Source organism: Camelus bactrianus, chromosome 16 (genome assembly GCF_048773025.1).
Source record: "Camelus bactrianus isolate YW-2024 breed Bactrian camel chromosome 16, ASM4877302v1, whole genome shotgun sequence".
In the NCBI taxonomy this organism is placed as follows: Eukaryota; Metazoa; Chordata; class Mammalia; order Artiodactyla; family Camelidae; genus Camelus; species Camelus bactrianus.
The window spans coordinates 7,593,915-7,621,215 of NC_133554.1; the positions used below are offsets into that span (position 1 = coordinate 7,593,915).

At 48.7% G+C, this 27,301-nt stretch overlaps 2 protein-coding genes across 2 annotated transcripts in view; both read right to left on the bottom strand.

Annotated features, from left to right (window-relative positions):
- Nucleotides 1-15,395, bottom strand: part of DNAH2 (dynein axonemal heavy chain 2) — an 81,578-nt gene extending 66,183 nt beyond the window's left edge. The window contains exons 1-5 of the mRNA XM_074342256.1: nucleotides 14,776-15,395; nucleotides 13,062-13,253; nucleotides 9,370-9,431; nucleotides 6,919-7,089; nucleotides 10-238 (exon numbers count right to left, since the gene is read on the bottom strand). Coding sequence (XP_074198357.1) covers nucleotides 10-238; nucleotides 6,919-7,089; nucleotides 9,370-9,431; nucleotides 13,062-13,242 — 643 coding nt within the window. The 5' untranslated portion in view covers nucleotides 13,243-13,253; nucleotides 14,776-15,395. The remainder of the gene's footprint in view (nucleotides 1-9; nucleotides 239-6,918; nucleotides 7,090-9,369; nucleotides 9,432-13,061; nucleotides 13,254-14,775) is intronic.
- Nucleotides 15,396-20,504: 5,109 nt separating this feature from the next.
- Nucleotides 20,505-26,815, bottom strand: EFNB3 (ephrin B3). The gene is made up of 5 exons (XM_010965927.3): nucleotides 26,147-26,815; nucleotides 23,640-23,932; nucleotides 23,356-23,448; nucleotides 23,141-23,245; nucleotides 20,505-22,712 (listed from the first exon to the last, which is right to left on the bottom strand). The coding sequence occupies exons 1-5, from the start codon at nucleotides 26,266-26,268 to the stop codon at nucleotides 22,303-22,305; spliced, it is 1,023 nt and encodes a 340-aa protein (XP_010964229.2). The 5' UTR covers nucleotides 26,269-26,815; the 3' UTR covers nucleotides 20,505-22,302.
- Nucleotides 26,816-27,301: the final 486 nt, after the last annotated feature.

Below are 27,301 nucleotides of genomic sequence, written 5' to 3' on the forward strand. Positions count from 1 at the left end.
TCCGCTTACCTGTCAGGCAGGCCAAGAACCTGTGCAGGTGAGAAGCAAAATGATTTCGAATGCTCTCAGGCCAGGTTGTGTTTGTAAAGATCTGAGGGGCAAAGACGCCATTGAGCAGCCGAAGCAGGGCTGGGATATAGGAGCCCCGCACTGTTCCAAACTGTACAGTTGCCTCAAAGTTGTCTGGAGTGATGGGAACCGGTGCCCGGCGAATGAAGTAGACAATCTGGTTCTGCGTCTGTGTGAAAGACAGAAGATCAGAGTCCAGTCTTCAGGCCCTGCTGTGATACCCAAGGGAATCTGAGGCTCCAATCACGAAAGCCTGGCTGAGTTTCGTTTTCACATTCCCTTAGCGTATCCTGATCCTTCTTCAAGTATAAGTGTCATGAGGTACTTCCCACTCTTGACAGGGACAGAATAGAGTCCATACCCAGAGGTGTGGGAAGGAAAGGCAGAGAGCATGCCTTGAAGGTAGGAACTGTGTATTTTGTCTGACTTGGCTCCAGAACCTAGATGCTCCATAAATGATGGATGGATGAATGAATGAACGGATGGAATGAAAAGGATATAGGAAAAGCAAAAAGGAGAAGGACTAGAAGTTAAGAGACAATTGTCTAGGGTTTTCCATCTCAGTAGCATATACTTTTCCCCCAATTTTTCATTTATCCTTCAATTTGTTTATGCTGAGTTTTTGTTGTTGTTTTTCTTTATATTCAGAATTGTATAACTTTCATGTTGTTAAAACTTCTTAAATTTAAGGTTTCCAATTTCTACATGCTTAGGAAGGTCATTCCCACTTTAAGGTCAGATTCACCTTTTTTTTTTTTCGTTAGTACTTTTGTAACTACTTTTTGTAATTTATTTAACTTTAAAAACTGAGAATAAAGCACAAAGAAGAAATTCATAATCACTCATCTTCCCACTATCTTGGATTAACTTTTGGCATTTTGTATTTGTTTTTTAAAAAGCTTAACAACTATTACTTTTGTTAAAATGATATGTTATAAATAACTGAAACAATGCAGAAAAGCACAAAGATAAAAGTTTAAATGTCATCTAAAATTCTACCACCCAGACATTAATGCCATCATCATAGAGAAACTATTATTCCAGACATCTCTCTCTAGATATATACATACAGAAAAATAAAATAATTATTTCAAAATAGGATCGTGCTATTTTTAAAGTATTGAATTTAATTTTATTTGGATTTACTAGAATAAAAAGACATTGATGTAAATATAATAAAGAAATTGTTGAGTTTCAAATAAATGTTCATCATCTGTAAGAAATTTCTTCTTAAAAGACCCTTTTCTAAGGTTATAAGAAAGATTATGCAAAATATTAAGAGGTTTGTTTTCTCACTGCCTTTCAATTTTAAGTTCAAATGACTCACTGCTTTGAAACGTAAGAACACTGGCACTCTTCAGGGGGAGAGTATAGCTCAGTGGTAGAGTATGTGCGTAGCATGAGCGAAGTCCTGGATTCAATACCCAGTACCTCCATTAAAAAAAAAAAAAAACCAAAAACATTGGCATTCTCACACTCCCTCTCATTTTCTCACTACTTCCCAGTTTTTGTTATAGTATTATTTTTAAATTGTCCAGGTGGATAACAATCACATTCTATAGCATAACTGTAATTCTCTTGGTTATTTAGTGTTGTTTATTTAAGTGAATATTCATAGAATTTCGATTCCTGAGTTCTCTATTTGGTTCACTTCTAAGTGGACTGGATTTCCATTGATCGTGCTATTTTTATTTCTTTTATGTAGGGTTCTTTCAAGAGTGAAAACCACTGCCTATCTGTTGCCTCTATCCTTGACCATCTAGGCCAGGAATAATACCCGGGTAACACTATTGTTCCTGGAGAACTCTGTAGGTGTGGTCTTCTGGGTGTTCAGAGAAGTCTGAGACCAGCCTGATGGTTTCCCTTGGTAGATAATTTGATTATTTGACTAGAGAACTGAATAATTTTTTCCCAATTTTTTATTTTGAAAAAAATTTCAACCCGTAGGAAACTTGCAAGAAAAGCACAATGAATAACATGACGCCCTCCCTCTAGATCCACTGATTGTTAATGCTTCACCGTATTTGCGCGTGAGTGCACCCCCCCCACCTCAGTCTCTCTCTGCTGAGCCGTTTCAGAGGTAGCAGCAGACCTTATAAGACTACACCCTTACGTATGTCGGCATATGGCCCCTAAAAGTGAGGATATTCTCCAACATATCCAATGCTGCAATTAGCACACTTGGAAATTTTAACTTCATATAATTATATGCTATCCACTTAATATTCAAATTTTCCCCAATCGTCTAAATGTCACTTACCGCTGATTTCTTTCTATCCAGGTTCCAGTCCAGGATCACACATCGTTGCATCTCCTTAATCTCCTTTAATTCCACACAGTTCCCCAGTCGTTTCCTTTCTTCCACGGCAATGATATTTCTAATCGTCCAGGCCAGTTGTTTTCCAAAATGTCCCTTAATTTGGATTGATCTGATTGCTTCTTCACTATTAGATGCAAGTTAAATATTCTTGGCAGGAATACCGCATAAGTGATGTTCCCAAAGAATTAATTTCCCTGAATTTAAGCAGCTTAACTAAGATGTGGATTGACATTAAACACCGTGGAACAAATTTTTGTGGAATAAAGTATGTCGTTTCAATTCCCACATTCAGTTTTTTCTGCAGTTCAGGGAAACCTTCTGTATTTTACCTTTAAATTTATATTCTGTTTCATTTGTTGGCTTCCTATGTTAGATCACCTGTGTCTGTCTTTCATATCCATTAACTTCTAACTGTATTGCCATTGGGTTTTTCCTTCCACATACACTGTCATTCTCTCAAGTCTCTCTTCTATGTCTATTCAGATTTTCGGAGATAGCGATCCATTTCCTTGCTCTTTCTAACCTATTTTGTAAGATGCTGCTTTATTTATTTCCTAAAATCTTCAATCTTCCTTTCATCGCATCCTCATGTTTCATCATTTTGTCTCTCAGCCTTTTAAAAAATTGAATGCATGTTCCTGTTACATTGTACTGACATGATGCTGTTGTGAGGATCGCCTTCTGTTCAGTTATGCTCTCCTCTTTTGCGAGCCTCATTCTGTTCATTTCCCACCTTGATGCAGCATGCTGGCAGCTGCAGTTTCTTTCTGCTTGCCTCATGCTTGCGCAGCTCTCTGAAGTCATTCTTTTTGCTCTGACATACTGTGAGTGACTTCCTGATGTCCCACTGTGAGAGCCCGGGTTCATTGTCAGGTATTTTATGTTTCATTCACTTTTCTCTAGACTAAGATAATTGCATGAGGGGATGGGCAGTTGGTTAAGGCTAATTTAAAACGGTGTAAAATCTTTGTTAAAAATACCTGAACTCTTTCTCTCTTTTCAGATTTTGTTAAACACGCTAAGGTTCACTCCACCATTCCTGTGGGGAGGATGGTTTCCTTAAGTCAGTGCATAGATCTTTCCTTGGTCACCCACTTTTAAAGTTTATTAGATGAGATTATGCTTCTTCCCTTTTTGTTTACTCTTGGGTGGTTTTTTCCTCTGATTTCACTTTTTGCTCGTTTTATCAAATATTTAAGAGAAATAATTTTGGAGGAGGGAGGTAGGTTTACTTTTTTTTTTTTTAATATAATGGAGGTACTGGGGATCAAACTCATGACCTCATGCATGCTAAGCATGTACTCTACCACTGAGCTATAACCTCCCCTGCAAGAGGAATAACTTTTAAGGAAGTTTCAATAGGCCTTCTTAGTCCAGGAGAATACAATTAAATATGTCATCTATTTAGAATATATTTCGGCATGCTAAATAGATTTTTTTTTCAGTTTTGTAGAGGCATACTTGACAAATAAAAATTGTGTATATTTTCCCTCTTTGTGTCAATACAGTAATACACCTTTTAAAAATTGTGTATATTTAAAGTGTACACCTTGATGTTTTGATACACATATACATTGTGAAATGATCACTACAATCAAGTTAATTAACATATTCATTATCTCATATGGTAACCATATTTTTCTTTTTTTTTTGTAATAAGAACACTCAAGGTCTACCCTTTAGTAAATTATACACTACAGCATTATTAACTATAGTTACCATGCTGTATATTATAACTCCAGAACTCATTAATCTTGCATAATTTAAGCTTTGTACCTCCTTTCCCCAGTTTTATTGAGATATAATTGATCTATAATATTGTATTAGTGTAAGGTGTACAACATAATGATTTGATATGCATATTTATTGCAAAATGATCCCTACAATAAGTTTAGGTTGACACCTGTCACCTTACATAGTTACAATTTTTTTTCTCATCAGGAGAGCTTTCAAGATCTACTTGCTTAGCAACTCTCAAATATACAATATAGTATTTTAACTAGAATCACCATGCTGTATGCACATTACATCCCCAGAACTTATTTATCTTTAAATGGGAAGTTTGTACCTTTTGACCAATTTCATCCATCTTCCCTACTCTCCAACCCCCAACTCTGGCAACCATCAATCTGTCTTCCTGTTTCTCCCAACCTGAATCTCTGTTTCACAATCAGTCCTATTGTCTGTTTCTTTGAGTTAGTTTTTTCTTCTAGATTCCACATATAAATGAGATCATATCTCTTTCTCTGTCTGATTTATTTCATTTAGCATAAAGTCCTCAAGCTTCATCTGTGTTGTTGCAAATGGCAAGATTTCCTTTTTTCTCATTGCTGAATAATATTCCATTGTGTGTGTATGAATATATATGCATTTTCTTTATCCATTCATCCATTGATGGATACTTAAGCTGTTTCCATCTCTTGGCTATTATAAATAAGGCTATAATGAACATGGGGATGCAGATATTTCTGAGATAATGACTTCATTTCCTTTGGATATATACCCAGAAGTGGAATTGCTAGATCATATGCTAGTTTTGTTTTTAGTTTTTTAAGGAAACTCCATACTGTGTTCCATAGTGACTGCACCAATTTACATTCCCATGAACAGTGCACAAGGGTTCCCTTTTCTCCACATCCTCATCAACATTTGTTATCTTTTGTCTTCTTGATGATAGCTGTTCTGACGAGCATATGGTGGTATCATTTTAGTTCTGATTTACATTTCTCTGATTAGTGATGCTGAGCACGTTTCCATGTACCTGTGGGCTATTTGTATGTCTTCTTTGGGAAAATGTCTTTTCAACTCCTCTGCCCATTTTTAAATTGGATTGTTTGTTTTCTTGCTATTAAGTTGGTTGAGTCCTTTATATATTTTGGCTATGTATTCCTCTCTTCTCAGATATGAGATTTGCAAACATTTCCTCCCATTCCTAACGTTGCCTTTTCATTTTGTTGATTTCCTTTGCTGTGCAGAAACTTTTTAGTTTTATGCACTCACCTATTTATTTTTGGTTTTGTTGCCTTTGCTTGTGGTGACAGAGTTTGTATCCATGACCAGCATCTCCCCGTTTCCCCTGTGCCCCAGCGAATGAGATTCTTAATGGAAAAACTGTTTTCCATGTTTCCAATTCTATTCATTGAATAATCCATCTTCCCCCACAGATTTTAAATGCATTTTTACAGAAAATGCTTACATATGTTTCTGTACTTCCTGTGTTTATTTACTGTTGTTTACATAGTATACATTCCTGCCACAGCAAAACTGTTTTAATTACTGTAACTTAATAAAAGATTTCCATATTCACAAGTCTCCTCCGTTACTTTCCTTCTTCATTATCTGCTTTGCTATTTCCATTTCATTTTTCTGGATATATTTTAAAATCCTTTACACTAGGGATCTAGTGACTGTGGTCCTTTGATTGGAGTCACATTGAAATGGTTCATTTTTTGGATGGAAGGATCTTTATAATATCAAGATTCCCACCCAGAAACAGGAGAGGGCTCATGATTTATTTAAATCTTCTTTCATAGCCTGCAGCAAAGTTGTTTTCCTTCACATCAATCCTAAATATTTTTTTAAATTTCTGTTCCTTTTGTGAATAAAATATGTCTTTCATGATGTTTTATAGCTGATAATTGTCAATACACAGGGACAATACCATAGCCTGCTTTGGGCTTTGTTTAATACGGAATGCTTCACGGATTGTGTAGTTGCATAGTGCCATGCTAAATCTTCATCATCACCTTCATTTCTGTATATATGCTGCCAAGCAAAGCAAAGCAATAGCCTTCTTCTTTTCTAAAATTTTATTTCAAAAAATTCCAAACATACAGAAACACTAAAAGAATTTTCCAACAATGACCTGTACACACACCGCCCATACTCTACCACTGACATTTCACTATACATCTGCCGTTTAACTGTTTCCCTACCCGTGGTTTACCTTTCACTAACGTATCCTGTACATTACTGAAACAGTTATCTAAGTAATCCATGAAAGACTTCGAGAGTTCCCTCTGGGATAAGGCCAAGTTCTTTAGTATGACATACAAGACCCTTCACAAGCTGACCCCAACCTACCTTTTCAGCATCGTGTGCCACACTCCTCTTTTCTCAGCACATAAAGTGTTCTTTACCCAAATGCTCTTACTCAGCCTAGACAAAAGCCTACTTACCCTTCATCCTCAGCTCAACTATCACCTCCATCACCAGGCCTTGCCAGCATTCTGCTGGCTACATTAGTTGCTCCCATAAAGCCCCTATAAAGCTTTGTCTATGGATCATAATACATTGTAAATAGTTTTTATATGTCTGTCTTCCCCCACTAGACCATGAGATCATCAAAAACAAAACCCTGCCTCATTCCTCCTCTCTGCATCCTGCCGCCAAGCAGGGTGCCTGACACACTGCAAGGCTCCACAGACCTTGGACACAGGAGATGAGACTCACAGTTGCAGCTGGAGATAACTTGGAACCCTCAGCCCCCCGGGAGAGCACCTTGGAGTCTGGGACCGCAGAGTCCGCACCTGCACGGGCATGCCCAGATCTAGCTTCAGCCCCAAACAGGAGTCGATGAAGATGGTGACGATGGGCTCTGAAGGGTCCTGGGCAAAGTGTTCCAGAATGGCATCGTGCTCCTCTGTCCATGTGGCACCCGCCAGTCCCGTCAGCACAGCCCGGGACAGGAAAAGGGGCTTCTAGGGGAGGAGAGCAGAGGGCCAGAGCAGAGATGGCTGTTAGGGTGAGTCGTTTCTCCCATCCACTGTCACATGTGAGGACGTGGGGGATGACAGAAGTCAGACAGGTTAAGAGCCGGGAAGAGAAAGTTGAGAGCGAACTGAACGATAGGTTTCAAGCTTTGGAAGAAACAAGACGATAGGATTCTCTTGCTTCTATGAGCAGAACTGAAATGGATCACAGAGGAGAACTAAGGGATGTTATCTTTCCAAGGTATTTTATTTATGCCTGTGGCTGTAAAAATGTATTATCCAGCAACCCTCAACATCAAAGTAAAACTAAATTAAGGGAACATGTAGGATATAAGCCTAAGTCTAGCAATTGTAGGATATAAGCCTAAGTCTAGCAATTCGGAGCAAGGGAATGACAAGCTGGAAGAGGGATAAAGGTAAAAGAGCCATTTCTTTGTGATGCGGCCTCCGCAGGACAGTGGATTAAGTACGGGATATTGGGTAAGAGTCAGACTTACCCAATAGCAGCATAGCAGCAAAGAGAAAAGAAAAAGGGAGGGAAAAAGAAAAGACTTGAAAACACCAAAGAAAAAATCGATTGGATGGAAAATAAATTGTAACTGGTGGCCACAAAACAGTGTTATATAGAGCACCCCTATTTAGAAAGAAAACTAGATGATATAAAGATATAACTCAGTGAACTTGAGACGTCACCTTGTCCTTCTCTCAGTACTCCTGGAATATGAGAAGGAGTCCCTTTTACTTCAAGTTTCCAGGTCAAGAAAATTTAGCCAGTGATCTAAAGTCTTTCATATATAAAGACTTACATGACTGAAACATTACACTGTACACCAGAAACTGACACATTGTAAACTGACTATACTTCAATTTTTTTAAAAGTTGAATTGAAGTTAGTATCATTTAAATAAAAACTCCAATGAAGTTAAAAAAAGACATATGTGAAAAAAAATTATCAGTAAAACATCAAAAAAAAAAAAAGACATACACAAAGAACAGTAAGAAAAACACTAAGATCCAGTTAAACAAATGGACAAAAGGATATATGCAGACATGTCATAAAAAGAAGAAAATGAAAATATGAAAAATGTTCAATTTCACTTGAAATCAAAGAAATACAAATAAAAATAGCAACAATATATCATTTATTACCTATCATTTTTTTAAAAATCCTTGCTAAATTGCTAACACACATGCCCCTTGGAAAGGGTTTGTTGCTAGTGTGAGGACAAAAAATGCAATTTGTTTGGAAAACAGTTTGGTGTTATACATTAAAGGTGTTACAAATGTTCTTTACTCTGATTCAGGACCTTTATGCACAGGAATCTAACTTAAGCAAATACTAAGTATTTAAAAACGTGTTAGTTTATTTATAATATTCATCACAGTATTATTATTATTTGCCATCAGAAATGGCAAAATGTGTAAGAGTAAGGATTTAAGTAAGGTACATATATCTAATTGAGTGGACAGTAAAAAATGGTGCTTACAGAAAGTAGATAATAACATCAAAAATGATCAAATGTTTTGAGAAAAAAATTAAAAATTCTAATATGTGGTGCAGGTGAGATTATTTAAAAACAAAAAAACTCACAAGCCTACACAGAAAAAAAGGACATCTCCCAAATTATCAACATTGGATGTGTTTCGACAGTAATACTATGACTTTTATTTTTCCTTTTGTTGTTTTACTTTTTTGTCCCCTCCGATTTTTTTCTTTAATGAGTAGTTATTCCTTTTCTCTCCCTTTTTAAAAAAGTTCAAGGTCACGGCACTGTTCTTCTTACTTAGGTAACTGAGGGTGTGCCTAGACTCCAATGCAGCTTGGAAACAAGGGTGTAGGGGTCACTGAGGGACGATTTCTAAAAGCACTTCTAGTGGCTTCGGGAAATTCTTCAGCCAGAGGGAAGTGAAAGACAGGAAGAAATAATGTCTCAAAAATCAGTATCCAGTGGGGACCATGTCTACCCAGCTCGTTCACCCAGTCAACTGATGAAGCTTGTCACAGTTTGACCCAAGTTGAGGAGACTAGGAAGGGGCAGCTGAGAGCCCTCCTCCTCACTGAAAGCCCTCTTCTTCTGGAGGGGAAGGGGCACCGACAACTCTGTCCTCTACTCGATGAACTGGATTTGCGGTGAGCAGGCCACCAGTAGGGTAAAGAGAAGGAAGTGACCCATTCATGAGAATTCCTCAAACACCATTCCACAGCTGATCCTCTGATCCACCAGTTGCTGGGGAGGAATTCTTGTCTCAGGGGAAACCCACACTTACCACATCCACCTCAGGCTCCGGTAATTCTTCTTTCTGTACTTCGGGTTCCTCCAATACTGACTCTGGGAAGGAGAATTCCAAAAGGAAGCGCAACTTTAAAAAGTTCGAGAGCCACCAGGTGACCCAGCAATTCCACTTCTAGGTTTATATACAAGAGAACTGAAGCAGGGACTGGGACCGACATTTGTGTGCCTATGTTCTCAGCAGCGCTCTTCACGACAGCCAAAAGGCGGAGACAACCCCAGCGTCCATCAACGATGAACGGATAAACAAACTGCAGTGGAATGTCATCCAGCCGTAAAAAGGAGTGAAGTTCTGCTACAGCGAGACGACGTGCGTGAACCTTGAAAACACCATGGCTAAGTGAAAGAAGCCAGTCATCAAAGACTGCACATTGCATAATTCCATTTATATTAAATGCCCAGAATAGGCAAATTCATAGACACCGAAAATAGATTAGTGGTTACCAGGATCTGGGAGAGGGGAGGGGAATACTAAAAGACTAGGCTCTATTGTAACTTAGAAGATATAGGAACCACCTAGTGCCAATTTCTCAAGGTACGTGAAGCGGCTTTTTTTGTTGTAGGGGTGGGGGCATTTAAAATGCTCTAAAATTAGATAGTGGTGATGGCTGCACAGGTTTGTGAATATAGCAAAGATTCCCAAATTGCATACTTTAAAAGGGTGAGTTTTATAGTAAGTGAATTATATCACAATTTTCTTTTGAAAAGCTGTCTAGGGCTGTAGGGGGTGCAGAGGGAGGCAGGGGATGAAGACAGTCTGCACCAAGGTTACTCTGGTCATTCAGTTCCTGGCTTTCCATTCTCCCCTCATCCTCTTCCCGCATGGAGTAGCTGGGACCCACAGAAAGTGGCCCCTCTCCAACCACCACAGCCGCTCTGGACTCCCATTAAACGCAGGAGGGTGTTTCTCTCCCTCCTGATCTGTTGCTCACATAGGAGACTGCAGTAAAACTGGTAGGTTTCCCACCTCCTACCCAGGCTGAAAGGAGGAAGAAACTAATGAGATGGAACCAAAAGACGTTGGGGAACAGGACACTCTGATTTCCAGAAAGAAAAACTAAGAGGGGAGTAAAGCACAGAGGCCGAGGAAGGAAATCACGAGAAAGATGGAATAGCCGATTCTGGGAGCTTAGTGGTGAGTGGTATGGGAACGGACAAAGCCAATGCCCTTTGCGAAAACCAAGGGCATTCAAGGTTCCAGACAGGAACAAGGCAAGGGGAAGGAGAATGAGAAACTCACAAGAGTACAGTGGTTTTATCTTTCATAACACAATGTATATAAAGTTGAAACCATGCAATGTGATTACCAGTATGTGATGGGCATGGATACAAGCAGTAAAAATTTAAAAAACAAGCTTGAGAATGACAAACACCAACTCAGGGTAGCGTTGACCTCTGGAGAAGGAAGAAGGGCTTGCGGGGTGGGGAACAGAGGGATTCACTTGCTGCTACCATGATTTGTTCTCTCATTGGGTGATGGGTACCTGAGTGTTCATTATATTATTCTCTATTTTTTCTGATTTGCCTGAAATACAGGTCTACAACCTCTCATCTAAAACCCTTGGGGTCAAGTACATTTCAGAATTCAGAATTGTAACGAATATATGTATGTATGTGCATGACTGGGGACATGGTGCTGTACACCAGAAATTGACACATTGTAACTGACCGTACTTCAATTTTTTTTTAATTCACATAGAAATAAGTATAAAAAAAAAATTTAGAATTGTAATATAATAAGGTATGTGAGACCCCCACCCGCCTCCTGGACTGCTCCTAATGTTAGTATTTCTGCAGTAAAACGTATGAAAGTTTATACTAAGTGGCTTAAATAGGCTATAAATACCTTCATGTCAGTTTAGGTTATGTTTTACCACCAAATAAGTTTGGATGCCAAACTTTGGGGAAAAAACTTCTTGGTTCTTAGGGCTTTTTACAGATACAGGATTTTGAACCTATACTTCTTTTCTTAGTGGGAGCTGAGGAGCACTTAAGGAAGTCAAAAAGGACCTCAAAAGGGCGTTTGCCCTTTAACCCACCATCCTTCACCAAGAAGTGTTTTAGGCTTTCTCTTAGTCAGTTCAGGCTGCTCCAACAAACTACCACAGACTGGGTGGCTTATAAACATCAGAAGTTCATTTCTCACAGTTCTGGAGGCTGCAAGTCCTAGACCACAGGGCGAGCATTGTAGGGTGAGGGCCCTCTTCTGGGTCTCAGACTTCTGTTTGTGTCCCCACATGCCGGAAGGGGGCAAGGGATCTCTCTGGAGCCACTTCTGCAAGGCACTAATCCCATTTGTGACAGTTCCACCTTCATGATTTAAGCACCTCCCAAAGGCCCCACCTACTAATAACATCACACTGGGCATTAGGATTTCAACATATGAATTGGCAGGGGACACACACATTCAGACCATAGCAGGCCCCCTCTTCATCTCCAGTGGGACAGGCCTTAATCCCTCCCCATCTGCAAAGAGTACAGGGATTAATGTTCATCTCAGGGCTGCCTTGGAGGCCCAAGGCTTCTCTGAACCTCTGTCAGGTGTCAGCTAGAAAGCTCCACATCAAACAATAAAAAGGCTTAGAGCAAAAGGGACTGAAAGATCCGTGGTGTTTGGTGGTCAGTGCTTTCATTTAGAAGTCCCTGCCCTTTCCACCCTGGAGGAGTCTCCAGACTGAACCTCACTGCCCTCCCTCCTCCCTCCCCCAGCTCCTGGTACCCAGCTTCTAGGAGCCAGTCCCATTTTAAACTACTTTCAAGAGAACGCAGAATTAAAAAAAAAAAAAATTGCACACTTCTAATGTCTAGATCCCAGGGCAAGGCCCTATGTACCCTGGACCTTTCTTCCAGACCCACGCTTAATCTCTCAAGTTTTACTATTAAAAGGGGATTCTATTTCTCTCCATCTCTACAGGCTGCTAGCAGTGTAAAGAAGCCCCAAGCAAAAGGGGAGGGCTACACTTAGCTCACAGTCATAGCTACACTGGCCAGTGCGCTCAGGGACCAGCCCAGTGACAGCAACAGCTACAGAAAACCTTCCAACCCTACTGGCCCCAGCTCACCCACCAATCCCTCCGATCCAAGCCACAAGAGGCAGCCTCTTTAAATTCTTTTCTTCCTGCATCTAGACATCAGGCTTCTTTTCCTGTGGCCCTGAACCTGAACCTCCTTAGTCTCCCAAGGCCCTGCCAAAATGAGGGCGGAGATACAAGAGCCTTAAACAGATGGGAGAAAGCATCAGTCAGGCTTAGGATTCAAAGGATGGCAAAGCAGGCTGAGTCTCCATGGTGATGGGCTTCATGGAAGGAAAACGTTATTTGTTTTGCCACCCAGGGTGAAAATGGGAAAAAGGAAGAGATCAAACCCTCTTCACTGGGGTAGGAGCAACCAGGACCACTTGAAATAAGGAGGAAGAGGCTACGATAGAGGATTGGCTGGAGAGCTCTTGAAGCACGGAGGAGGGGTGTGGGCTGTGGATTTTAAGAAAGAAAGTACAAGTGTAAGGCTGGCCAGGAGGAAAACACACAAACAAGGGACTTCGAGGCAGGCTTGAGGTTCTACTGAACCCCTTGCTTCTTACCCAGTAGCAATAAAACCTGCTCCCCAGCCCTAAGACCCTCCTTAAATACAAACATCCTGCCTCCAAGCCCCTACCCAGCATGTATCTACCAGGTTCCTTCTTCAGCGACTCCAGCTCCAGCTCCAGCTCCGGCTCCGGCTCCTCCTGGGACTCACTGCTGACCGGCAGGGTGACCTCTGCTGCCTGTGTGGCCAGAGGGGCCTGCGGGGTTTGCCGGCGGGCACCCTGGCTACCCACTTTCTTCTTCTTCTCAGCTTTGCTTGACTTCATGTGGGCAAAACCTGCAGACACACGGGAAGCTGAGGGTTCACAACCAGATCCACCCCCAACCCAGCCCCGATACATGCAGCCCCTTCTGAATTCATCAATTGATTGAGCCCCCCCCCAGTATCATAATCTTACCTGGGGGTACCAGAACCCTGCTCTATTCACCACAAGAGGCCTTGCAGTTCTCAGTCCCTTCCCTGGGATATCCCACTTTCTTTAGGGTACTGGGTTAAAAATCAAAGTCAGTTCCTCAAAGAATTAGGAATAATTGGAAGCTAAAGATGAGGGCCCAGCAAACACGCCACTAATAAGGATTTAGGAACCCCTATCTCTACCCAGAACAGTCAGGAAAAGATCTACTACGCTGAGGTGTGGTTGCACACACCCTCAACCCTCTATACCTCAGGGCCCTGTGTAAGTGAGGGCCCAGGGAAGGGAAGACTGTCCCCAGGTTCCACACCCTTTGTCACTGTCAGGTCACTGAAGCAACCAAGATGATCTCCCTGTGAACCTCCTTTCCTCCCAGGTTACCCCCTGGAAGGGGGAAAACAGAAAAATGCCACTCCTACCCACACTAAAATCTGCAACCTTCTTAAACAAAGGGAAAAAATGATATTTGCAATGTGTCTCTTTAGCATTTAATTCCTGCGAGGTAGGAACCCTGTTTTTTGTGTACTGCAAAGGTCTCTTAGCATAGGTTGGCTAAACAGATTGGAAGAAGGAAGGAAAAAGTCACTCAACAATGAACTTTGAATTGTGTCTGGGGAGGAGGAAAGGGGGGATGAGGAAGGCCCCAGTCGTGTATCTCTCAGAAAAGCAGGATGGCGGGAATCCGGGCATCTCTGGTGGGCCGGAGGGCGCTCAGGGCAATGTCTGATTCGCAGGGCATTCCCTCTTCACTCAGATCTAGTCTGACAGCCACCTGTGGCTTTTCTTCCTCATCCCCGAGGCTGTCACAGGCATTGATCATACATTATGAGTTTCAGACTTGAAGGATTTGTACTTTGCTCCAAGGAAAAATGTTCTATGAGGCCAACACATCAATAAAGCCAACTCCAGCAGCGCAGCTTCCTCCACCCGTCTCCAGAGAAGCGTCCAGCTGTGCTTCCCGGCCTCCAGTTGGAGCCTCAGAAACATTCCACTGGCAAGGTTGGAAGCCCCCTCCCCATGGGGTTCACCACACCGAGGCCCCAAGAGGAACTTTCTACTAGCGGGGGAGGAGGGGGGCCTCATTCTGTTACTCAGGAAATATCGTAGGGGGCAGCCCTCTCCTTCAACCACCAGTGGCTACCAGCGGACAAATTTCCCCTCACAGTTGCTGCCTCACACAACTGTCACAACTGTCCCCGCTTCTTTATCTCAACCCCAACTGCCCTCTTCTCCCCTCCCCCACCAACTGCCCCTTCCTCTCCCCTACAACTGCCCCTTCTTCCCCCCTCAACAACTCTCCCTCCTAACCCCTCACCACTGTCCCTCCTCCCCGCAGCTTCCCACTCTCTCCGGTACCCGTCCCTCCCCTCTGCCGCCGACACACACCTCACGACTCCGACCCTCTCCTCCCCAGGCGGAACGACTGGCCACTCCAGCTAAAAAAGTTGCCCCGCGCCTGCACGCGTCGCCATGGCAACCCCGGGCAGGGAGGGGGCGACTGGCTGCGGCGCGAGCCCGTGTAGCCAACCTCCTCCGCACAGGCGCAGTAAAGCCCTGCTCGGCAGCTCCCTGGCCCTCTCAGCCAGCGTCTCTCCGGCGGGCACCCGGGGCAAGAAGGCTGGGGGGCAAGGGAAAGCCGCTAAACCCGGCAGGCTGGATGGTGACTGGGGGCCTGGTCTGAGGACAGGCTGCAAGGCTGGGGCTGGAAACAATGAGTAGCCTCCCGCATGACACTGAAAAGGCCGCGGGAACCCAAGCGCCCGACCCCGCGCCCGGGTCTATGGGCTCCATCCCGGCCGAGTCCAGCAGATGGCGCCCGTGGTCCCGCCCGCGAGGTTCGCGGGCGCTCTAGAAGGCGCTCCAGGATTTCGAAGCAGCCGTGGCTGCAGCTGAGTCTGGGGGAAAAACCGGGGCTGGAGCACCCCTGCCCTCCCACTTGTTCCCCCTTCTTAGTTCGGACTGGGGTCTAGGATCGCCGGGCAGCACTAGACGGGGGAAGGAGGGAAGAACGGAACTGGAATTTTTGGAATCTGAGGATTGGATTTGGAAAGCATCTCGTATTTTGCGGGGGACGGGAGGCGGGGACTCTCTGGGGAAGGTGACCGGGCCGGGGAGGGGCTCGGCTCTCCTTAAGAACAAAGGCTGAGCCCGGGGGAAGCGAGAGGAGAGGGGTGTGAGAGGAGGGGCAGACGGCAGCGGGTGCTAGGGGGCGCTAAGGGCCGGGGCTGCAAGAAGAGGCGCCTGAACACTGAGCTGTACCTGGGGCCTGGAGAAGCTTTAGGAAGGCCTGGGAGATGGGGGGGAAGCGAGTTAGGGAGATGGGAAGGCACCCTCCCTGCTTCCATCAATAGTGCCTAATTAAGACAAAGCCAGCAGCGAGCCCACTGATTACATTTCCATGAGGAGCTAAATTGATAACATTTTCTTTGCTGGATGAGGGGGAGAGAAGCTGGCACCCTTTTCCTGGTCGGTGTTCACACCTGACGGGTCTCATATGCCAGTCTGGCAGGGCGAAGAGTGGCAGTCTCTGGTACTCCGCAGCTCTGACCTCACCATCCTACCTACCCCATCTTTATTTCCAGAATTGACAACCCCTGCCCTTGGCATCCCCCACGCCGCCCATTATCCTTAAGTTGGGTTTCTGGGCTCCTGTCCAACCCACCACTCTCCTGTTGCTGAGGGCAAGGTTTGAAAGAGAGAGGAGTCCGGCTACACCCAAAAACCAGCTGCACAGCAAGCAGGGCTAGGTGGGTGATCCTCTAACCAGTTAGGGAGTGGGTGGCAGAGAGGTGATGTGATTGGTCAGATCCCCCAGGGAAAAATCCCAAAGGAATGAAGATTTGAAGGGAGGCATAGGATGGGGAGACTTATAGGCAGGGCTCATGGCTCCCTCAGGGAGAGGAATGTTGTGTAGACCCCATTTATTTTCTGACCCCCCCACAACCTTGGCTGTGCCTAGGGATCCCAGCCCCCTACATTATGCTAAATAGGTAATCAAACATCTCGCTTTGCTAATTACTGCTCAATCCGATTAAACGCTGCTGAAGCTCATCAACAGAGGTGGAGGTAGGGGGAAGGGATGAAGGGGGGGCCCAACCACAGCTGTGAGGGGGTTCTTGTCCCCAGGGGCTCTAGGGGACAGCTGAGAAGCAGTCGGGAAAGCAAGACTCAGCATCCTCCAAAGGAAATGGGCAGAAGGATTGTACCACAGGACCCTTCGTCCCACTGCATCCTCCCAGCCTCAGGCTTTCCCTCCTCGCAGAACCTTCATTACCCTCAGAACCCAGGCATCCGGCCATTCCCACAGCTCCCCCCACACACCCCTGTCCCAGCTTTAATAAGTTCTGTTCTCTCACTGTCAATATTTGATTTCTCAGAGCCATCTCCACGGAGAGAGGGGGCCCTTCCCTTTCTTCCCCCCTACCTTGGCCCTCTTTTGCCCACCCCAGTCTCTTTGTGCCCCCAACCTTCTCTGAACTAGCTGACTTAATGAAATGATATTAAAGTCTTAAGCAACTCCAAAAAGAACAGTTGTTATGGTGAAGGGAGTGGGCAGGACGCCTGGGTCCCTGAGGGGAGTACGGGCTGAGGAGGGGGAGAGTGAGCCAGAGACTAAGATCTAGAGGCCCCAGTCCCCAAGGAGGAGCAGCAGATTTAGGGTGAGCTGGGGGCCAGCCCTCTGGATCATGCTGGGAAGCGAGGAATGACGGCTGGGGGCAAGGAGAAGGTGGGAAGAGAGAGGACATTCCGGGGGTCCGGGTCTCAGCCTGCTGTCCAGAGCATCCGTCAGGGATGGAGGCCGGCTGGGGGCACAGGGCCTCTGTGCCAGCTGCCTCCCTGCTGATTTTGCCCTGGGCTGGTCCCGTGAGAACCAGAGTAGATTCCTCTTCAGCCCTGACTCATCTCTCTCCCCCCACCCCACAGCAGACCCCCACAGGTGATTTGTAGCTGATGCCCTCACAACAGTCACAGCCAGGAGAAGAGCTGAGGGCTTCCAGGAGAGGAGAGAACAGAGGCCAAGGGATGGGGAGCCAAGCACCACCCCCACCTCCCCCCACCCATCCCATCTCACTCCCCTGGGGACCCTGGCCCAGCCCCAGTCCCCTTGGGGTGGTGGGAATGCAAGGACATTTGGCTGGGCTGATTGATGAGGGAGGAGGCAGCTACCAGGCACTGAGGCTGCTGTTTGCTGAGCACACAGATTCCTCCTCCCCACTCACCAGCTGCCGCCCCCCGAGGCTGCTCCATCTCCCTAGCACTGCCACCAGCCATGGGGACTGGAGGGAGCCGATGCCTCAGCTTCTGATGGCAACTGAGGGAAGTGGGAGAACCAGGCCACCAAATACTTCGATTCCTTCTGGGAATCCGGGGCCCCTGGGACCTGGTCCCCTCAGAACTCCCTTCAGGACTCCACCTTCCCTGCTACCTTTCAAACATCTCTCCTGTGCTGAGTTTTCAGTCCCATTTATTCTGCATCCTTTTTCCTACCCCCACCCAGCTCTCTAAGCCCATCCCAGCCAGCCCCCTGCCTCCAAACCCACCTGCAACATTTCTCCCAGCCTGCCTACCGATCTTAACACTCTCTCTGAGGTAGGGGGTGCCCCAGGTTCGTGAGTGCCAATGGAGCCCCTTATGTGGCTCCATTTTTCATTCTAACTGAAATTCCGGTTGTGATGTCAACCATTCCCCATCAGAAATTCACACTGCCACCCTTTGCTCTGTTCTCCTTTGATTGAAACCCTCAGCATAAATCACGTACACTAACACACACACCTCAACCTAATTTATATCCTGCTTCTGTTCAGAAGGATGGGGGAAAGTCTGAGTTTCTGCCTTCAGCACAGCCCCCAGGACAGCCTCCATCCTATGCTGAGGGAGAGGAGAGGGCATTACCTTCTGTGGTCCCCAGTCTTCTCACATCCTTTACATCTGCTCTTCCTATCTGCTCTAGACTCTGTACCAGCAGCGGTACCACAGCCCCCAAATCTCACAGCATCATCCCTGCCCTCCCAGAGCATAAAATTTAGTTGAGGAAAACACAACTCACATCTGCACAAGAAACAAAGGAAGAAAAAATATGGAAGACCGAGTTAGATCAATTTCCTAAATGTGGATCCTTCCTTAGTAACTTGCTCCCCTACAAGCTGAGGCTGGGGAGACAGGATGTCTAGAACACATGTGTGACTGTGGTGTCTTTCTAGCTATTCCCAAACCCGCAGAGATTTCACCTCTACACTTTGCATTTGCTGTTCCCTCTTTCTGCTGTGCCCTTCCCCAGAGTGCCTACCTTCCTCACTCTTCATTATTCAAGATCCTGAACAAATGTCACCTCTTCAAAGGGACCCTCCTGACCTCCTAACATACAGCATCTCCCTGTTACTCTCCATCCTCTTCATCCTGTTACTCTGTTTTGTTGATATCACTTATCACTACCAGAAATGTTATGTTTTTTCCCCACCAAAATGTGGGCTTCAGGAAAGCAGGGACTTTGCCTTGTTCACCATATACTCCTGAGTGCCTGAAATAGCACCTGGAACAAAGTAGATGTTTAATAGGATGTTGAATGAATGAGTGAATTAATGTCTTTCTGCACCTCTTTTCTTTTTGGTGTAGTTGTTACCCTAGGAGTCTGTGTATTTGTACCTAGAAAGCGAATAGGATGGCATGTGTTGTTCTGTGCAGAAGTCACCTGAGCTTTCAAATAGCTCAAAAGATCCACAAGTCACTACACACGTGGAAGGCTGTAGGTCTTGTCCTGTTCATGTTGGGGGGTAGTCTATAGATGCCAGCGCTCCAAGGGAGTGTGTCCCAGGGTACTGTGCAGAATGTGCTGTTCCTCTCCCCAGCTGTGCATCTGTCCCCAGGTGTCTTCCTGTCTCTCAGCGTGTTATGATGTCTCGGCTGCTTTGGTGAGGTGTTTGTCTGTCACGGAGACTATTTATCCCCACTTCTCTTCCCTCTCGTGTCTCCACCTGTGCCTCTAGATGTACGTGTATGGGGAGTCTTCCTCGGCTCCCTTGCCCCCTCTCACACACAGCCCTGCCCGAGTCGTGGACCCCTCCCTCTCTCACTGGGCCCTGTTGCTGGGCTCTGGGTTGTCATAGTGACGGTTGCCAAGTCCCTGAGGCTGATAGCCAGCGATGGGGCTGTCGGCTCCATCCACGCGGGAGGCTGATGGGGGCTTCCCATTGTGTGGAGAAGGGGATGTTGCCTTGACAACCAACCCCCACTAAGGGGCAGGGACCAGCCCTTCCACCCCCCCCCCACCTCCAGCCTCCCTACCTCAGGCAGCTCCAGTGTGGGCTTGGAAGGCAGGAGTAAATTCCAGAGAGCCCAGCACCTGGCCTCCCAGTTTTCAACTCCCCTCCTACAATGCCTGCACCTCTCAGGACCCAGGCATCTTGCTCAGACAGTGGGAGGGGCAGGGGTCCCACTGGACGGAGGAGGGGCAGGAGGACCCCTTGACCTCCAGGCAGATGGGAGACAGCAGGAGGGGACCTAAAGTCAGGGGAGGGGTGGGCAGGGCAGAGGCTGTGACCCCTGCCGACTGGCTCTAGTGATGCTCCTGACGGCTGCTTTTGTGGTTGGAGAATGAGGCGGAGTCTAAGGGGCTGAGCACCTGGGTTTTTAGTGTAGAAGAGCCTGGATTATGGGTACACAGGGAGCCAGGGGTCACGCAGCTTGATGCCTGGGTTCCTGAGTCTTCTGGGCAGCGGTGGGAGGGAATACATTGAACACGTGGACATGTTTTTTTTCCGCTTTGTTTCTGACTGCAACTTGCCTTGAGTCTGGTGCTGTGGTTTAGCAATAGGCACTTGGCTTTCCCTCAGCTGTGAAAGTATATTCACGTACAGCCCTGTGGCTGTTGGATTTATTGGCAACTCCCACTCTCACCTGGGTCCCTCTCTCCCTCCGACGGAGATGGCTGCCTTCTTCAGCCTTCTCACCAGGCCCCTTACCCACCCCTCCATGCACTGTCCACCTCACCCCTCCAACCCAACCATCTCCCTAACCCTTGGTTTCATGCAACCCAACCCTCAGCTGGTAAGCGTCTATCCACCAGGTCTCTGTCCCAATTTATGTCCAGTTATTCTCCAGCCTTCTTGTCCACTTTTGAAGTTTTTATTCTTTTTTTTTTTTTTTTTTTGGTTTTTTGTTGTTCAAATTTCCCTTTACAGTAAAACTATTGAGGTGACGGCCATACCCCGCCACCTCCCCCATGGCAACATCAACTTCCTGTTCCCTGGAAGGAGCGATTAGAAAAGTCAGGAAGGAGCTGGGAACTACAGCACCAGAGAGATGACTTGACCTCTGGTGGACAAAGCAACCATCTTGGCTGGTGATTGAGGTGGCCGACGTGGTGCCCAGGGGCAGCTCTGATCTAATGGAAATGAGCTGAGAGGAAATGGGAGACGACACCCAACTGTGCACTAGAGGGCAGGAAGAGGTATCAGCTGGTCACTGTGGAAAGAGTGGCTGTTGCTAAGGACCACTGTCAGCTAGACCAGTCAGTAGGCCACCATTTTGGTCACTAAGAAGGGAGATTGTTGAGGTTGAAGGGAGTAGGAAATGGAGGATATGAGGAACAAGACAGCCATCGGGGTTACTGGGGACAACAGGTGGGTTCTTGGGGTAGTCCTGTTGAGTGACAGAGATTATACTGGGATAGGGGAAGGGAAGAACAAGACAAATTGGGCCTGCCACCACAGATGGCAGTCACCTTAGCTGTCCTAAAAGCAGCACAGAGAACAAGGGAAGGGAGATCCTGGCACGTGCCACTGAACACTAGGAAAATCCTCCTCAGTCCACCCGATCTTCTTATAGTAAGTTCCAGCTTCCTCCTGAAACAGGAAGTTCTTCCTTCCCCTCCTTCTCCACAGAGTGAGAACCATCCACCTCCCCCCACCCCCCAGACTAAGCCACTTCGGGTTCCAGCCAGACCACTTCCTATTTCAGAAGTGCTACTTCCTGTCCTGGATGAAGGCACTTCCAGTTCCTGCTGCACTGCTTCTGCCACTTCCCAGGCCACTTCTGTCCGGGCCTGATCACTTCTTGTCTGGAGCAAGTCACTTCCTGTCCCAAGTGGCCCCTTCAGCATCAGACCAAGTCCACATGTGTCCCGACTGGTTCATAGCTTGCTACTGGCCACTGGACAAAGCGGGACACTTCTTCTCATGGTAGCTGTCATGACCCAACCACCCCAAATGGCTGGAGTAAGTATGCAGAGGCCTGGGGCAGGGCAGAGGAGGAGGCCTGCTGCCCGTGCCCTGAGCTGGGGTGGAGTGCCAGAGCTTTCCCCATAAGGCCCCCATTTTTGGCAGACTGAGGGGAGTGGTCAGTAAGAAAAGTCAGAAGAGGGAACTGAGGGGAGAAATGCTTTGATGCCCCCACCGTGGAGATGGGAGAGGCACAGGATAAGAAGCCAAGAGGGTATAAGGAGATACAGGGAGGAGGATGCTAGGGAAGAGGAACAGACCTAGAGACAGAAGAGAGAAAGAGAATGAGAGAGAGAGAGAAGAGAAAAGAGAAAAACAGTGAGAGGCAGAAAGAAAGAGGTGGCAACCAAAAGACAGACTGTTCCCACCCCTAGCTCTCAGTGGGTGAGGGGGACAAGGACCCTTGGGTCACGGTCAGAAGAGGGAGCTGAGTCTCTGCCCCCTCCTTCAGGGGAATAGGACCCAGGAACACAGAGACAGAGAAGGGCACACACGGCCAACCAGAGGGCAGGTGCGAGCTGGGTGGAGGTCTTAGGAAATCCTAAAAGTGGAGAAGAGGCAACAGCCAGGGGGAGCAAGGGAGCTGGTAGGGTAAAGGGGGCCGAGGAGATGCTAGAGGTGTCCCTCAAACCATGAATTAAACTGGAGGAGCACCTCCCAAAGGGCTGGATGCAGAAGAGCCAGGTTGGAGGAGCCCTCATACCTTGTAGTAGATGTTTGGAGGGCTCTGGGGGGGCCCATCCTGCACGATGTACACAGGATGCCCATAGTCGCCACTCACCTTCTCATAGTGGGGACAGAAGGGGGGGTCTGCAGCCCCACCGCCCCGAAGAGCTATCCCTAGTTCCCCAGGCTCAGCCTCCCTAGGTCCCATCCCGCCTCCACCCCCGAGGCCCAGAGACCCGCCCCTCCCGAAGGAGCCAGGACCAGGGTGGCGACTCTCCGAAGGCTTGGCCCGCCGTCTCCGCCAACACATGGCACCCCCAGCCCCTGCCACGCCCAGCAAGAGCAGCGCCAGCCCCCCTGCTGCCCCGGCCACTGCGGGCATGCTGGGAGGGGGCAGGGGGCCTTCAGCACCCCGGGAGGTTGCATTGCTGGTGGGGTCACCTGGCAGGGAAGGGGTGAAGGAGGAAAGAGGGGGAGGGGCTGAAGGAGCCACCCTGGCATCTGGACACCCAGCCTTAGGGGTCCCCATGGGCTTCCCCAGCAGTGCCCAGGCCTTTGGGGACCCCACTTCCCCTCCCCCCAATTCCCACTCAGAATCCAGGTGTGTCCAGCCCTTCAGCTCTGTGCCAAGTAGTCCTCCCCACTTCTCTGACAGCACTGATTGAAGCACTGACTTGGCTAATTAGTTCTAATTGATTCTTTTCCTCATTTGGCTTCTATTCCCCTCCCACCCTCCCATCCTCTCTTCTCCTCTTTCCTGTATCACCGCCCCCAAAACTGAAGAGGGAGGGAGAGGGTGAAGGCAGGGCAGCTGGGTCCAAGAGCAGAGGAGGCTAGGGAAGGCAGGAGGCTGGACCCCTGATTCCTACCTGCTGTGTTCTCCTTCCCGGGCTCCAGGCTGTGGGCTGCCCCTCGGTCTCTTTCCATGGGCACTTCAGACACAGGCTTTCGGGGGGCAGCCCCTCCTCGGGGACCTGGAGATGGGGAAGACCCAAGAGAGAGGGGCTGAGACAGCAGTCTCCTGACCATGATGGTACTGCCCCAACCCACCTCGGCTCTTAGGAGGTACCCCAGCCCTACTCACTTTGTCCCACTCGGAGAAGCACCTTCATGCCTCTGGTGAGGCACACACCTCCCTGCAAGCTCTCCAGGCCTTCTCGCGTCCCATCCGATGTGGCTGGGAGAGAAGAACCAGAGTGAGAAGTTGGCGCTCCAGAGTCCAGCCCCTATTCTGTCTCCATGCCCTGGCCCCAAACTACCCCAGGGTATAAGGGGTCTGTCTCTCTTGGTTCCAGTAGTCCCCTCCCTCATCTGCCCTTGATCCCAGGAGCACCTCCCCACTTGACCCTGCCCTCTGCCCAGTAGTACCAATTATGTAGTAATCGTGGTGTGAGCGGAACTCGTGGCCCCAGAGGTTAGGGCTATACTCCTGGAACTTGATGGTGAAGCGGAGATCCAGATCTGGCCGATCACAAGTGAGAAGGAGGTTGGGGGCAGGGGGTGCCTCACAGCGCCGGCCCTGGGCACCCCCTACCAGATACAGCTTGTAGAACTCATAATTAGGAGAGGAGTGGGGGCCAGGAGGCCGGGCCCGGGGGCAGAGCAGGTCTAGCCGGTCCCCAATCTGAGGGTAGAGCACGTAACCACCCTCCGCCTGGAACCTATGGGGAGGAGGGCGAGGTAGACAAGGAGAAGAGGTGTCAGAGGTCTGGACCCCAGAGCTTTGCCTCCCTCACCCCACATCCTGGCAGGACAGCCTTTGAGCGGAGAGTCTATTCTGACAGAACAGGGACTAAAGACTCTGGAAGCTCACGTCGGAAGCAGCAGGAAGCCAGGCTCAGAGGTCTCCTGCCCCTTGGTGTGCCCAAATGCACTCTTCAGCCCGCCCTCGCCACATGCACACTGCCATCTCTCGCTCCATCACCAGCCCTGTTGCCATGGCAACAGGATGCCAGTTACCAAGGAGCTGGCCTCTCTGGAACCACAGAGCCCACCCCTCCCAGGTGATTTCACTATTCCACAGCAGTCAACCATGGGGCAGAGCCTCCCCTACCCCAGGCCACCACTGAATTTCAGGGATTTCAGGGCAAATAGAGGGCAGGATGGGGGAGGGGGTATGGAGGGTAATCCAGGCCAGTGTCCCAAGTTAGCCGGGCAATGTGACAGGTGGCAAATGTCTGGTCTGACAATGGCCCTAAATGGGGCTAATGGGAACCAGGATCTGTGGGAAAGCTGCCCCAGATATTTCCCTGCTCAGTACCCCTTCTTCCCCCAGCCCCTGGTCTCACACTTCCTAGGAAAAGTGTCCTATTGCTTTGGAATGGAAGGAGTTGACTTTTCTACCCATGGCCAACACAAGCCCACATCTCCCACAGCCCAGGCAGCCCCTGGGCCAGTACAGCCACTACGTGCCAGCAACTACAGCCCCTCCCTGTGCATTAATGGTCGACAGGGTCTCAGAACTTGGTCACAGGGGATTGCTGCTTGCTACCTTCCCAGACTCCCAAATAACCCACTCCCTCCCACACAACACCCCAAAGAGCTCCCAGAACACCCTAACTCCCTTTTCTCAACTCTATCGGAATCAGCCTAACTTACATCCTCACACTGCACCTGATACTCCAACTGCTTCTGGGAGTTGGTGGGTAGGAGACTGAGAGGGGAAAAGACATTTGAGATTAGATCCAAAGAGATATGGGAGGGAGGCCAGGGCAGGGAAATAGGAGGGAAGTTGTGAAGTAAAGAGAGAAAGAAGAATATTCCTAGTTCTCCTTTAATGAGTGTATAGTAAGTTCAAACACCTCACCTCTAATCTTCATAAAAGCTGTAAGGATTGAGGATACAAACTCAGAAAGGTTAAGTGACTTGCACAAGGCCACACAGCAGAAAGCAGCAGGGCTAGGATTAAGACCTAGACTTTGATGAGTTGCAAAGCTGGCCCTCTCCCCATGGCTCACACAGCCTCCCCAGGGAAGGAGGAAGTTTTCAAAACATAGAACTCTTTTGCTAATAGGGAGTGGGGTCTGCAGGGAGGCAAGGGACCCAGATGACCTCCCAAGGGTTCTGTCCTACTCTGTGTGGCTTGAAGTTTCATCTGACCCCTGGCCTTTTTTCAGAGCAAAGCAAGCATGCCATGAAACAGAGGGTCTGGTGGAAGAGTTTGCGGCAAAGATGGGGGAGGGAGCGAAGGAGTCCTCAGGATTCCAGATGCAACAGGGAAAGAGGGGACTGTAGGGGGTTCCAGGCTTCTTCTAGAAAGAAGTCCCCAAGCCAGGAAGGCAGGAAAATCTAGTCAGGAAATTGTTCCGCCAAGGGCTCACGGACCCTCTGGCTGTGGGCAAGAGTTGGGAGACAGACTGTGAAGAAGAGTCAGAAAGCCTTGGAGGAGTTGTCCCCAGAGCCCCCAAACTGAGCCCCCTTGCCTCCCATCTCCACCACTGAGTCCCTTCTGGGAAGGGAGGCACCCTGCCCTTCCTCTCAGCGCCTCAGCAGCACCTACTCAGCTGCTCTCCTGAGAGCTGACATTAACCAGGCTCCCTCTAAGCCCAGCCCCCGACACCGCACAAGTCTCCCACAAACCCAAATAACCACTCCACTGCCCTCCTAGCTACCCATGAACTTTTCAGATCCTTGCCCCTTGGGGGTCTTTCAAACTCTTGACACATGGCTATCACCACCCACATTCAGCTCTGGGTGCCACCCGTGAGTCTGGCTCCCAGGATCACCTCTGTCTGGTTACCCATCAGCTCACATCAGAGCACCAGCACCCTCCCTCCAGCCTCCTCCCAGATCGGAGAACCCAGCCCCCAAAGTCCCCAAAGCTTCCATAGTCCCTGCCCAGAGGGTGTGGGGTCTCCCCAGCCCCAGCCGCTCACCTCTTATTCGCCGAATTCCAGTAGACAGGTTCCAGGCTGAGCCCAGACACCAGCCCCCCAAAACCGAGCATCAGCAGGGCCCCGACTCGCACGCCCCCCGGCCCAGAATGGGGGGCCCCCATGACCCCGCCAAGGCCTGGGGGGCGGGGCACCAACTCCCCCAAAGTCGCTCACCCCCTGGGGTGACTGCTTGGCTGCCCTGGCTATTCTGCCCCGACCACCCGGGTGGCTGATGCCCCCCGCGCTCGCACGCGGACCCGCTTCCTACTCCGCCCGCGCCCCCGCTCCGGAGCGCTCAGCCCGCAGGAGCCCTTCCAGGGGCCGTCTGCAGGCGCCCTACGCCCCCGGCCCACGCGCCAGCACCCCGGGATCTGTGAGCGGGCCTAAGTAGGGGACTGGGGGAGCCGGGGGCCGGGCGGGGGCGGCATGGGGCGCCGGACGAGGGAGCCGGGAAGGGGATGCCGAGCCGGAGCCCCAGCCTCGCCGGGATTGAGGGCAGCGGGCTAAGGGAGGAAACCAGTCCCGAGCCCAGGAGGGGGGAGTTAAAGGAGAGGCGGGGAGGGGGAGAGGATGGCGGAGGGAAAAACCGGAGCTGGAGCCCGATCGGAGCGGGCGGCAGGATCCCGCAGCCCACGCCCCCCACATCTCCCTCACCTCGCGCACCTCCCGCCCAACGAGCCGCCTCACCCTGCCGCCCCGCCTCGCTCCCCGGCGCGGTCTCTCACGCCCCCTTTGTCTCTGAGACTCTCCGTCTCTGGCTTAGTTTCTGCCCGTCTCCCCTCCTGCCCTCAGATCGCCGGAGCGGTTGGAATCTTCCTCCCTCTCAAATCCAGACAGGCTCTCGCCCTCTCCACCCCGAGGAACCCAGCCCCTTTCGCTCCCGCAGCCTCCTCCTCCCCCATCCCAAAACAACACCGCTGCTCCCGAGAGGTCTGGAGAGAATAATAATAACCTTGAGGGCTCTGCACTTTATGGAGTGGGCTGAGTTGATCGTCTCGACTACCTATGTGAAGTGGGAGGGTCAGAGCTCAAGGATCCCCATTGCAGTGATGAAGAAACTGAGGCTCAGGGAGGCCCCATGACTTGCCCAAGGTCACACTGAGAATCTGGAATAACGCTGGAAACCATACCCAGGATCCTGAACTCCCACTCCTG

Bases quoted from the DNA above. Each gene is read 5' to 3' on its own strand.
- EFNB3 (XM_010965927.3), bottom strand. From the start codon at position 26,268: ATGGGGGCCCCCCATTCTGGGCCGGGGGGCGTGCGAGTCGGGGCCCTG. The intron at 23,933-26,146 runs GTGAGCGGCTGG...TCCTCCCCATAG, and splicing joins TGGAATTCGGCGAATAAGAG to GTTCCAGGCGGAGGGTGGTT. The intron at 22,713-23,140 runs GTAGGAATCAGG...CTTCCCTGCCAG, and splicing joins CGGGAAGGAGAACACAGCAG to GTGACCCCACCAGCAATGCA.